Source organism: Parastagonospora nodorum (genome assembly GCF_000146915.1).
Source record: "Parastagonospora nodorum SN15 chromosome Unknown scaffold_18, whole genome shotgun sequence".
NCBI lineage: Eukaryota > Fungi > Ascomycota > Dothideomycetes > Pleosporales > Phaeosphaeriaceae > Parastagonospora > Parastagonospora nodorum.
The window spans coordinates 430,070-441,724 of record NW_001884566.1 but is presented as its reverse complement, the minus strand read 5'-3'; the positions used below and the strand labels follow the sequence as shown (position 1 = coordinate 441,724).

Here is an 11,655-nt window from a genome sequence, read left to right as displayed (position 1 = left end):
CTCAGCACCTCCTCTTCTTTCCCACCCCTCTCAAGTTGCCGCGAAATATTCCCATTCGCGCCCCGTCCACCCGTCGGATCCGCCAACGCCTTAACAGCATCATCAACATCTGCGGATAACGTTAGTCACAAATAACTCTTAAGTATACCGACCGTCAGTGCCACGCCTACCCTGGAACCCCTCATCCGCCTGCGCCCCCTCGTCGCCAACCCACCGCTTCATCTTCTCCCTGACAAACTCGCTGAAATCCCACTCCTCAGCTTCCAATCGATCCGCGCCTGCTATCCAGATATACGTCTCAGCCTGCACTTGCTCGTCCTCAACGTTACCCTCTTCTTTTCCCTCGTCTGCAAGCACGTTTACACTCACGCTCCGCCGCGCATACTCGCTGCCCTCAAAGACATCCAGGCGCCATATATCGCCGTCTGTCAGACCCTCGACTAGCGTGCCGCGCACGCTGGAGGGTGTGGATGTAGGCAGTATGGCGGGATAGTCGGCGTGTTTTACTTTGTGGCGCTGGTGCGCGTGCAGGATGGCGGGGCGGATGCGGAGGAGCGAGGCGTGGGCGGGTGTTGGGGGGTCTTGCGAGCCCCAGATGACGCGGTGCAGGACGGGCGGGGCCATCAGGGTGCCGTAGAAGAAGGCGGTGTGGGACATGGTGGTGCGTGGAGGAGGGTGTGGCTTGGGAGTAGAGGAATTGGGGGTTTGGTAGGCGTATAGAGTTGTTAAATCCATTCAATTGCGGTGGTTAATGGCTTGGTTTGGAGGGACCTGAGATGACTGACGGTTGATAAGGGAGGCTTATCGAGGAGACCCACAGCGGGTGCTCCCGTTGCTTAGCTGGATCGCAGGGAAATGCCATGTCTTCTCCTTTTTCATCGCCCTGCCGTTCATCGCTCACGCTTCGACACACGCAATTGGCAACCTGTCGCGTGTGCCAGCGAACGTCTTTCAAAATCGCCGAGGAAGTTTGGTATCGAAGGAGGAAAATTAAGCCTCAAGGCGGATTCTGTTACGTCAGCCCCCGTCCCGCTCGACCCGGACCCGCGTCACCCATCCATCGTCAACATGGGCTTCATCAACGAAATCGTCAAGAACATCGCGCCGATATTGTTCGTCCCCCGCTCCCTCCCAATCACTCTCTCACTCACACATCCTGTAGTATCGCCACATCCCCGATAACCAGCTATGGCGACCAAATCTACTCGATGCACCGCACGCGCTCGTCCGCCGGCTTCTCGCTCGACATCCCGCTGATCATGCTGCTCGCCAGCATCCTCAAAGTATACTACTGGTTCGGCTCGCACTTCAGCACATCGCTGCTGATCCAGGCGCTGCTCATGATCGTCGTACACGTGCTGTGCCTGCACGTTGCGCTGACTAATCGACCTGCGCCCTCTCATCTCCCCTTTCAAATCGCACCCGGCGCGCGCAAACGGCCCTATGATTTCTGGCAGTGGAGGCAGCCGCGCCCGTACTGGAGTTTCCTGAGCTACTTCACGGGCGTGCTACTGATCATGCATTTGCTGATGAGCTCGACGAGCATGTTCATCCCGTACACGGATGTCCTGGGCGCCGTGGCCCTGACCATCGAAGCAACCCTGCCGCTCCCTCAACTCTACTCCAACTACACCCGCCGCGGCTGCAAAGGGTTCCGCCCCAGCGTGATTGTAAACTGGGTGATTGGCGACACGTTCAAGATGTGGTTCTTCTTCGCCAGCAGCAGCGGCGAAGTCCCCTGGGCATTCAAAGCATGCGGTGTCTTCCAGGCTACATGCGACCTCGGGCTTGCGCTGCAATATCTCGTCTGGGGCGACGGGCCCGAGGGCAAAGTCAGCACGAGCCCCGTGCCGCTGGACGATACGCTGCTCGGAGGGGAGAAAGTCGGCGACGCGGGGATTGAAATGCAAGAAGGCAGAGTGTGGGAGAGGCCGAGGGTGTTGTAGACTATTCAACCACCATTTTGTTTAAACTAATTCATGCGCTACGAAATATCTTCTTCCAGTCCTTCCTTCGCGCGCTTGAATGCACTCACCGCCCCATCCATGTCTGCGATACAATGCAGATAATGCTCCAATTCAGCTTCCGTGACGCACTCTTTACAATGCCCAGTCAGCGCCTTGTACGCGTCTCGGAAGCGTTCCAACTCCTCACTACAGAAGTCTAACATACTCATGATCAATCATGAAATAAGCCCACTTCCATGCACAAAGGATATTCAACGCGTACAGTAACTTGCATGAGTACATTACTGAAATCTTCCTCCCCCCAAGCTCGACCTCCAACCCTCTCCCACCACCTCAAACATCCCTCCCCTTCCTCGCCCCCTTCCCAACCCTCATCCCCCTCTCCCACGCCCCCTCCCACATCCAATCCACCTCCTCCTCCTCCACCTCCCTCCCTCCCCCCAACAAATCCGCCAACATCTCCAACACCTCCTTTGCCTGCGCTTCGAACATGCCCAGCGCCCTCACCAGCCCCACGCCCTCTTGATGCATGTCGTACAGCTGCGTCTCGCTCAGTCGCTCAGGCTTCGTGGACTCCAGCGGCCTCGCGACGGCGGTGAGGTGCGCGAGTTGGGCGGATACGACTGCGGCGCGGCGGTTGAGCGCGGAGATGCGCGAGGGCAGGTCGTGTGGGCGTGTGGAGGGGGTGTATGGGGAGGGTAGGGTGAGGGGCTTGGGTTGGTGGCAGTGGAGGGCTGAGTTGTGGGAGGGGTTGCGGATGTCTTCCAGGGAAGGGGTGCGAGATACGGTGGGCTCGTAGTAAGGGCGGGTGTTGCGGTGCCAGGGAGCTGCAGGGCGGATCAGGCGGCGGCTGCTGGAAGGTGGAGTGAGTGGTAGTGGTGGGCCGTACATGGTGATGTTGTCGGAGATTTTTGTGTCTTGGGGTGAAAAGTAGATTGTGCGGCGGTGGCGGCGGTGGTGGTATGAGTAGCGGGATGTCATGGTGGCGTGGTTTATATATGATATTCCTGATGGTGATGTGCGGATACTGGCACTCAGAAATGCAGGTTTGAGGCAGTTATACCGGAACAATGCAGGATCGTTGGATGGTTTGATAAGAGTTGCTGACATCAAACAGTTCGCATTGGTGCATTGACGGGCACTGAAAGCATGTTCGACAAGCTTTGTGGGAAAGGATTGTGAATGGTCCGGTGGATTTGGAGAAATTGACAATTGTTTGTTAGCATGAGGTTTTGTGTAGGGTACAGGCAAAAGAAAATTGTCGGCAGACAAGCTCTCTATGTTGTCAATTTGCCGTACTTTGTTTGTGCCTATTCCGACACTCAAACACACAATATGAAATCGAGTGCTTCTTAATATTTACACTTTCCTGAAAATAGGATACAGGTCCCCAACCTCCATCGGTACAATACCAAAGCTCACGTAGGAGTCGATGTTCTCTGGTTCCAGGGCCACGAATGCTAGACCCGCATTCTTCTGTGCACTACTCACAAAGAAGCTTCCAGCCGGTAACTTAACTTCTTGCTTCAAGGTCTCCGTTGTGACTGTGCTAAGTACAGCACCCTCATAGTAAGCCTTTCCAAGACTTGCGGTTGTGATGTTGTACACTTCAACTTCTCCGCTAAAGGCCTGATCCATAGTCTCAACTTCAAGACCGGATACTCGCAGACGTTCGGCAAGGTCAGCCCATGCGCTCGGAATAATGTAGCCCTCTGGTCGGGCGCGGGTAAGATTTGCAGTGGAGGGCGTCGTGCTGGAGAACTCGATTGGGAGTTGGACTACAGCACCGTTGCGACGATCCACCATGGTGTATGTGCGGTTCGTGTACTTTGTGTAGTCTGTGACGATGATGTCCTCTTTGCTCTCAACAACCTCTTTGATAGCACCCTCGATCGTATTGTAAACTTCCTCAGCCCGGTCTCGAGCTGGTTCCAGCACACCAAGAATCATCTGCAGTCCAGCCAATGTACGACGCTTGAAACTCTGGGAGGCGATACCAATTCCACGGGTCTCGAAAAGAAAGGTCACGCACTGAGTGAGACCCATTGCGTTGCGGCCAATTTTAGCATCGGTGCCTGCTTCGTCTAAACGTGGGGGATTGTTGCGCGAAGCGGTCACATACGGCTCGCCACGTAGCGACTTGGAGAGCAACGAGGCATTGATGGCCGGGGCAAAAACATTTTCTGACAAATCGCGGATGGACTGGTGGATGTTCAGGTTCTTTGCGGCACTGAACATGCCATCGGCTGCATTGCTGTAGTTGCCAGAGTATCGGGACGCCGCACCGTACTCATGCATATCGATCGCAATGTGTGGCGCGAAGCTGCTGAACCATTCTTTGATGTCGCGGGTCTGCTGGCGCGCCAGCTTAGTGTGATCTCTGTTAGGGTCGTAGTTTGTAGCCAGCGTACGTTGAAAGTACGCATTGCCATCGGGATTGTATCTGGGGAGGACAATTATATCCATAGCTGCGAGAAATGATGCAGCCCCAGGTTGCGTTCGCGTCCATAGCTCCAAGCAAGGCCAGGGTTGCCTCGTCTCCAGCGGGCTCATTGCCATGAACAGACCCTTGGATCCATACTCTCAGCTTCCCAGAGTCACGGCTTGTTGCCGAAGCATTTGAGGAAGTCGAAAGGTACACATAAGGGAAATTCTTGCCCTCTTCGCTGACAAAGTCTGCTACTCGGAATGACATCCATGATGGGTTTTTTGGCCGCGAGACCACTAATGAAAGAGGCTGACAACCATTAGCTTTATTTGACCGCAATATTGTTTATGCGTGCCATACTCAATTGGTCCTGGCTAGTCGCACCCTCGGTACCCTCAGTCCATCCTGGATCGAAGGACGCATTTCCTGCAGCGAGGAAAGCAGGACTGAGCAATGTTGCATTCGGCGCAGGGAAGGCCGTTTGCTCCACAATTTGCGAGTCGAAATTAACATTAACGTGGTTCTCTCCGTATTGGGTCTGTGCCAACGCCGAAGCTGTAAATAGCGCAAGACGCGTGGTCCACATTGTGATGGACATCCTCCTGGCTCTAACAATGTTCGCTAGGTGTGCAGCCTTGTGGGAGCTATCACCTTTTATCTTGTAACCTACCACATCTTTGATCGATAAGTTCAAGTCACTGGTACGTCAGTCCAAGACATACGATGCCTCTTAAAGATCCTCGCCAAGGGAGAATTTCTTGGCAATCTACCTCCTTCCTGTTCAGGCGTTCGGATATCATCGCAGTTCGCGGTTATCTAGGTACTAGAGATTTCAAGCCCACAAAAGCAGCTTTGATCAAGCTTAACTCAGCCATCGGCTACTGGTTTCCAGGTTGGATGTAGTGTCGCTAACAAGGTGTGATGTTGTTGTACGTAGGGACACTGCCCGAAACCGGAGGAATGTCGGTAAGTAGCCAGCAAGTGGCGCCGCGTTGCTTCCGTTTCCCGGTTGCTGGCAACCGACAGTCGCGCACTCATGTCTTCCTCCATATCATCAATTGATACCTGACCTCAGCTTGGTACCATATAAACTGCTCCAGGCCTTCCCTATGCATATTCAGTTCTGCATCAGATATGCGCATTTACTGCAAAAACACCAGACACGCGAAGCGACGAAGCAAAGATAACATGTAGGCCTCACACACCTCAGTCTGGACTATCCAGCCACTGTTGGGCTCTCTCTTCTTGCAGGTGCGAAGCAAGACCATCTAAGCGCCGTCTGCCAACAGAAATTGGCTTGAAGAGTTCAGTCGTATGAAATTATACCGCCTCTCCCCAAGGTCTTCTACAGCGGTAATCGCTTTCCCACAGTAGTTGAAAATATTTATAATACTGCCGCTAGCTGTTTCGCTGTAGAACTTTGATCGTCAGGGACGATGTTACCCCAGACTCTCTACATCGCGACAACGATAGCCCGTGGTTCCGGCCAGACGGGTGGCCTATACGATGTGCATCGCGTAGCGAACCCATCTGGGCTACACTTGTATAGATTGCCGCCACAATACCGTAAGTGTCATGGACACATGACGAGCAACAGTGCGGAAAATTGGTTGCACAAGCACCTTCCGTTTAGAAACGTTCTCCCGATCCTCCGTGTCACTAGTTATATTGACACATTGCTGTATATGATGGCCACTTAGTCCGCACAGCAGCTGTGCGTTGTTCTGCAACCATGAAGATTTTCCAGCGTCTACTAACTGGTGGGGCTTTGCTGTCCTCGCTTGTATCGGCACTCTCTGTCACTTCAACTAACTCCTGGAATATCACGAACGACGTTGAGGGATCTGTCCGACTCAATGGTCTCGCTTTCCAGCAAACCGGCCTAACAACTTTCGGGGATTATCAATACGTCGCATTTTATAAGACGGCCAGCGGCTATGGCAAGCATCATGTTAACCTCGGACGTCGTCGCGTTTCACCATCGATCGGTGAGTGGCAGTACTTTGCCTTCACCGACTACGTGCAACAAACCCTCGATGAACACAACACCATCAGCATGGGCATCAGCGGCGATGGCAAAATACACCTGAGCTTTGATCATCATGATGTACCACTCAATTACCGCGTGAGTACTACAGGCATCGCAAAATCGGTCCCTGCGACATGGAGCGCGAGCGCATTTGGCGCAGTCCAACACAGTTTGCCAGGCTCTGTTGGGCCATGGACGCCACTTACCTACCCACGTTTCGAACGAATTGACAACGGTGATTTGCTTATGGAGTTTCGCATTGGTCAGTCTGGCGCCGGCGATTCCTGGATTCATCGCTACTCTTCTACCTCTGGACAATGGAGTCAAGTCGGCAAATACCTTCAAGGCGAGGACAATAATGCGTACATCAATGGCTTTACGAACTCGGCAGGAAAGTTGTTCGCCTCGTGGACGGTACGAGAAACGCCTGACGCGAGTACGAACCACGACTTCTACTTCGCGTTATCAGAAGATGCAGGCAGAACTTGGAAGCAGACGAATGGCCAAACAGTCGCACTTCCAATCAAGCCTTCTACAGCCGGTATCAAAGTTTACACAATACCTCAGAATAGCCAGATCATAAACCAAGAAGCGCAGTGTGCGGATGAGAAAGGCCGATTCCATGCTTTGATGCGCGATAATTCATCTGGAACTGCACGTTTCTACCACTATCTCCGGACTGCAGATGGAAAATTTACCAAGACCGCCATCAATGCACCTGGTCTTTCCACACCACCATACTTGGCCTACCGAGGCAAAATAGCGGCAACAGGCGACAACTTGATAGCGATTTTGCCGGACCAGCCCAAGCAGACTGTTCAATTATGGGGGGCGACGGCGGGCGGAGGGTACACGAACTGGAAGAAGCTAGGAGAGATTGCGAACATGGCTGGTGAGCCACTTGTAGACGAGGAGAGACTGAAGAAGAATGGCGTGTTAAGTGTCTTTGTCCGACAAGGAGGGCCGTTTGGGACACGGAAGGTTCAGGTCTGGGATTTTGGCCTTGCTTTGTGAGGCTTCGAAAGTTTTTCCACGGTTGGGTTCTTTGCTTTAGCTCGACCGGAAGTGTTCTTGCTCCGCGTGGTGTGGGGATCCTGGACTGGCGGGTTGATTCGCGGGTGATTTGTGATTCGCCGATTGCGCAGGGATCGACATCATCGCCTAGTTCAGCGCCCCAGCCTCCATGTTCATCCCCACATTGCGGGGAATACGCATGCAAAAGATCACTTGTTGACACCTGCACTCTCGGTTCGTACGATTCATGGGGTATAGCCAAGTTAACCATGGAGCATTTTCTGCTTTGCTAGCTAAGCCATGGGTGCTGATGGATCCATATGCATGTCGTCACAACACGGTACGGAGCAAATCTCGGCCAACGGTGTCACGGCCGACAGTATATAACATGAATGGAATCCAGCAATATCTTACTTCGTCTTACTACAGGTATTAGCTTGTGAAAAGCCATCATGACAACTTTGACCATGAACACCCTCACAGCATTTCTCAGCATCGTTTCGCTTGCATCGGCCCAGAGCAGTGCCTCGTCCAGTACCGGGTTACAGTCGCCTACTTCAACGTACTCGCAACCCAACGTGCCTACCGGTACTGTCATCTCTGGTGACTACGATGGTGCACTGCGTCCTCAAGTCCACTTCAGTCCACCAAATGGGTTCATGAATGATCCCAATGGCATGTTCGTCGATGAGAATGGAACCTACCACCTTTACTACCAGTGTAAGTCATTATCGATGAATATGCGATGTGCTGCTTTCAACTAACATGTCTCCTAGACAACCCGACAGCTAATATTGCTGGCAACCAACATTGGGGCCATGCCACAAGCGATGATGGCTACACATGGACCAATCAGCCAATTGCAATTTTCCCAGGGGGACCTACGGAAGGCATATTCTCTGGCTCCTCTGTAGTGGACGCGAACAACACATCTGGTTTCTTCCCCAACCAGACTAACGGTGTCGTTGCTGTCTACACAGTCAACCGGCCGGAAGACCAGACGCAGCATATCGCGTACTCGCACGATGGCGGGTACACCTTCACTAAGTATGAAGCTAATCCCGTCATTGCGCCCGGTGGTACCAACCCTACTCAATTCCGCGACCCCAAAGTTATCTGGTACGAGGGTACTGAGCGCTGGGTCATGGTCGTGGCATACCCCATTGACTTCAAGATTGGCATCTTCTCCAGCCCTAACCTTATTGACTGGAAACCGGAGAGCAACTTCTCGCATTACGGTGTCGTTGGTTTGCAGTACGAATGCCCTAATCTGGTTGAGATGCCCGTCCACGGAAACTCCACGGTCGATGAGCCGTTGTACACCATGCTCATCTCAATCAACCCTGGTGCGCCTCTCGGTGGTTCAGTTACGGAGTACTTCGTTGGTACTTTCAACGGAACGCACTTTGATCCTCTCGACCCCCAGACCCGTTTCACAGACTTTGCGAAGGACAACTACGCTGCCCAGTTCTACTACGGCACCGCAGCCGATGCGGACCCGGTTTCAGTGGGCTGGGCTTCCAATTGGCAATATACGAATGTTCTTCCAACCGCAGGTGAGGAGGTTGGCGACGGTTTCCGCAGTGTCATGACCATACCTCGCGGCCATTACCTCAAGGACTTGCCACGATACGGCCTGACTCTGATTTCCTACCCGTGGAACATCATGTCCATTGTAGAATCCGAGCTCGCTTCCAACGATTCCTTAGGCAATGGCACAGTCATGGTTGACTACTCCAAGGTCAAGTCCGGAGCATTGTACTTCGAAGCCAATGTGACCGGTCTCGCAACAGACAAGCTCGGCGGAACACTCAACTTCACATTCACATCTTCGAAGACAGGCGAATCTGTCTCTGGAGGCACGTGGCTCTCCGGCGATTTGTGGCTCGATCGTGGAGAAACCGATGGCTTCAAAAACCCTTTCTTCACGGACAAGTTCTCAGCTACTGGTCTGTTTAACCCAGCAGAAGGCTCATGGAAGCTCTCAGGAGTCATCGACCGCAGCATCATCGAGATCTTCTTGAACGGCGGCGAGTTGAGCGCAACAAGCGTCTTCTTCCCCAGTGCTCCGTTGGACACAATGGAAGTGGCGACTACAGGCCTCCACCCGGATGCGAAGGTGAGTGTGGGTGTGTGGGCTCTACAAGCCGCATGGCTGAACCAGGCGGACGCGAATGGCATCGTGCCCAGCAAAAATGGCACGAACTCGACTCAGTATGCGGGCAAGAGGCTGTTGTAAACCTGGCTGCTATAGATAATCAATAACTACGGTCTTCCTGATCCAATCACGTTTTGGCTTTGTTCGGCTTCATCCCTGGAAAACGTCCAAAGTAGTCCAATCACTAAAGAGGCAAATGCACAGTCGACCAAGAACCGGGTAATGCTCATAGGGTGATGTGCTGAACCTGGTCTCATAACGCACGGGTTTGGGGTGCACATACCATGCTTTGCGGAGTTCTAGTTCATAGCGGTTCAAATCTTCGCTTGTTTGAGCGACAATGTTGGCCTAGTGTATGGCAGCTAATCAAAACAGCGGAGCAACTGTGAAGCAAAGTAGACCAGCGCCATGGATCGTACGCACCACCTGGCTCATTCTGAGTCAAGGAATAGACTCTACGATTTGCTATTAGCCCGTTGCGCTGAAATGCCCCGCGCCTAAAGCCTGCATAACCATTGGCAAAACGACTGAAGACTGGTTCAACAACATGAACGCCGAACTGCGCCGTGGACTGGAGCGAAAATATGGAACAAAAGATAACGCTATCATCGAAGAAAAACTCAAAGACCTTAAGAATATTTTCCCAGATGGTGGCCCCTATGTCCTAACACATGCCGACCTTAACAGCGGCAGTATCATCGTCAACGAAGGCAAAATCCGAGCAATCATCGACTGGGAACTAGCCGGTTACTATCCCTGGTGGGTCGAACGCTGGGCCCAGGAGAGCCGATGCCGAGACACATCGTGTATAGAGATATGTGATATGGTATGGGCCGGGCTGGATGCCGAGCATGACAGCGATGCCAAACATGCCAGCAAACAGTTTACGAAGAAAGTGACAAACCCAGTGGATGAAGTGCAAACGGTCTTGAAACATTACCCAATTAGGCATACCGAAGCGTACGATGTGTGGAGGCGTCCGGCGTGGTGCAAATGTAAACCTCTTGGGGGACTAATTAACAGACGTAATTTCGAATCGAAATTGAAGCGTGAGGTTGATTACAATGAGACGGCTCAAGCGACATATAATCCAGAGTATTCAGACAGGGAAGATGAGGTAGAAGAGTCAGAGGTGGCAGAAGACCTCAGATCATTATCACTGTAGAACCGAGTTAGAGGAATAAGTACAATGATATTTGAGTGAATCTTCGCTATCTTACCAGTAGTTGACTGGGGGATCGGTGGCAAGTATAGCCTGACCAGTGTGGAGAAATTGTGTAAAGTGGTTTGCGCTTATTGAGGGTGGCGTCCCTCTCGTCGAAAAGCGTATTGCTCCGTTGCCATCTTTGATCAGAATGGCGTACATGGGTTCGACTCCAACGCATAGTGCGACTAGTGTTCCAGCTTGTAGAAATTCTATCGTCTGTTGGAAGTGACTTGCATGTAGCTTCTCACGGCCGGAGTACTCGTCTGTACGAGACCCGAACGAGAAAACTTGATACGTTATTTCCTCACCGTCTGCGGTACCTGTTGGTGGCGTTGGTGCGTGACATTGGATGCACACCCGCTCGGCTGAAGTGTTTGAATATAGACAGAACCAACACTAGTTTCAGTCTCCAATGGGTCTGGAATATGCCTGCATCTTATCTGGTCGTAGGGTCTTCTGCCTGGTTGTAGGAGATCGTGAAGGTGCTATCTGGGGGACAGCCTTTTTAAGCCTTGCACAGCGAGTGGTATGCCAGACATCATGTCTAAGATGTTTGTCGTTTGTGTGATAGTAAAACTTTTACGTCGTGTTTTACTACGACAAGATGTAAATTTCTCTAAGCTGTATCAAATACTTCACACTGCGTCAGACGTTAAGAGCACCACGCAAGCACAAAGCATTTAGTCTTTCACGTGGCAAACATTGGACCTGTCTGCTATTATACCTAAGCATCTTTATCCAAACAAGAGTCTAACTGTTAGCAAATACAATCTGTGTACAAGTTCCTCTGCAGCAAGAAAGGAGTTTAGACGTCGAAGGAAAGGTCTGGTCAAATCTGTCCGGGTTAGCTTT

The 11,655-nt window shown here is 52.2% G+C and overlaps 6 protein-coding genes across 6 annotated transcripts; 4 read left to right on the top strand and 2 right to left on the bottom strand.

The window, feature by feature from the left end:
* Positions 1 to 138: 138 nt before the first annotated feature.
* Positions 139 to 657, bottom strand: SNOG_11054 (hypothetical protein; the record flags this gene model as incomplete). Its single annotated transcript, XM_001801254.1, has 1 exon — positions 139 to 657. The coding sequence occupies one exon, from the start codon at positions 655 to 657 to the stop codon at positions 139 to 141; it is 519 nt and encodes a 172-aa protein (XP_001801306.1).
* A 411-nt stretch (positions 658 to 1,068) lies between these two features.
* SNOG_11053 (hypothetical protein) lies at positions 1,069 to 1,946 on the top strand (the record flags this gene model as incomplete). The annotated part of the gene is made up of 2 exons (XM_001801253.1): positions 1,069 to 1,112; positions 1,187 to 1,946. The coding sequence occupies 2 exons, from the start codon at positions 1,069 to 1,071 to the stop codon at positions 1,944 to 1,946; spliced, it is 804 nt and encodes a 267-aa protein (XP_001801305.1).
* A 354-nt stretch (positions 1,947 to 2,300) lies between these two features.
* On the bottom strand, positions 2,301 to 4,981 carry SNOG_11052 (hypothetical protein; the record flags this gene model as incomplete). Its single annotated transcript, XM_001801252.1, has 4 exons — positions 2,301 to 2,820; positions 3,331 to 4,410; positions 4,436 to 4,643; positions 4,756 to 4,981. 4 exons carry the CDS (start codon positions 4,979 to 4,981, stop codon positions 2,301 to 2,303), a joined length of 2,034 nt encoding a protein of 677 aa, XP_001801304.1.
* Positions 4,982 to 6,127: 1,146 nt separating this feature from the next.
* SNOG_11050 (hypothetical protein) lies at positions 6,128 to 7,438 on the top strand (the record flags this gene model as incomplete). Its single annotated transcript, XM_001801251.1, has 1 exon — positions 6,128 to 7,438. One exon carries the CDS (start codon positions 6,128 to 6,130, stop codon positions 7,436 to 7,438), a length of 1,311 nt encoding a protein of 436 aa, XP_001801303.1.
* Positions 7,439 to 7,879: 441 nt separating this feature from the next.
* On the top strand, positions 7,880 to 9,723 carry SNOG_11049 (hypothetical protein). The gene is made up of 2 exons (XM_001801250.1): positions 7,880 to 8,158; positions 8,215 to 9,723. Exons 1-2 carry the CDS (start codon positions 7,891 to 7,893, stop codon positions 9,675 to 9,677), a joined length of 1,731 nt encoding a protein of 576 aa, XP_001801302.1. The 5' UTR covers positions 7,880 to 7,890; the 3' UTR covers positions 9,678 to 9,723.
* A 420-nt stretch (positions 9,724 to 10,143) lies between these two features.
* SNOG_11048 (hypothetical protein) lies at positions 10,144 to 10,761 on the top strand (the record flags this gene model as incomplete). The annotated part of the gene is made up of 2 exons (XM_001801249.1): positions 10,144 to 10,556; positions 10,620 to 10,761. 2 exons carry the CDS (start codon positions 10,144 to 10,146, stop codon positions 10,759 to 10,761), a joined length of 555 nt encoding a protein of 184 aa, XP_001801301.1.
* Positions 10,762 to 11,655: the final 894 nt, after the last annotated feature.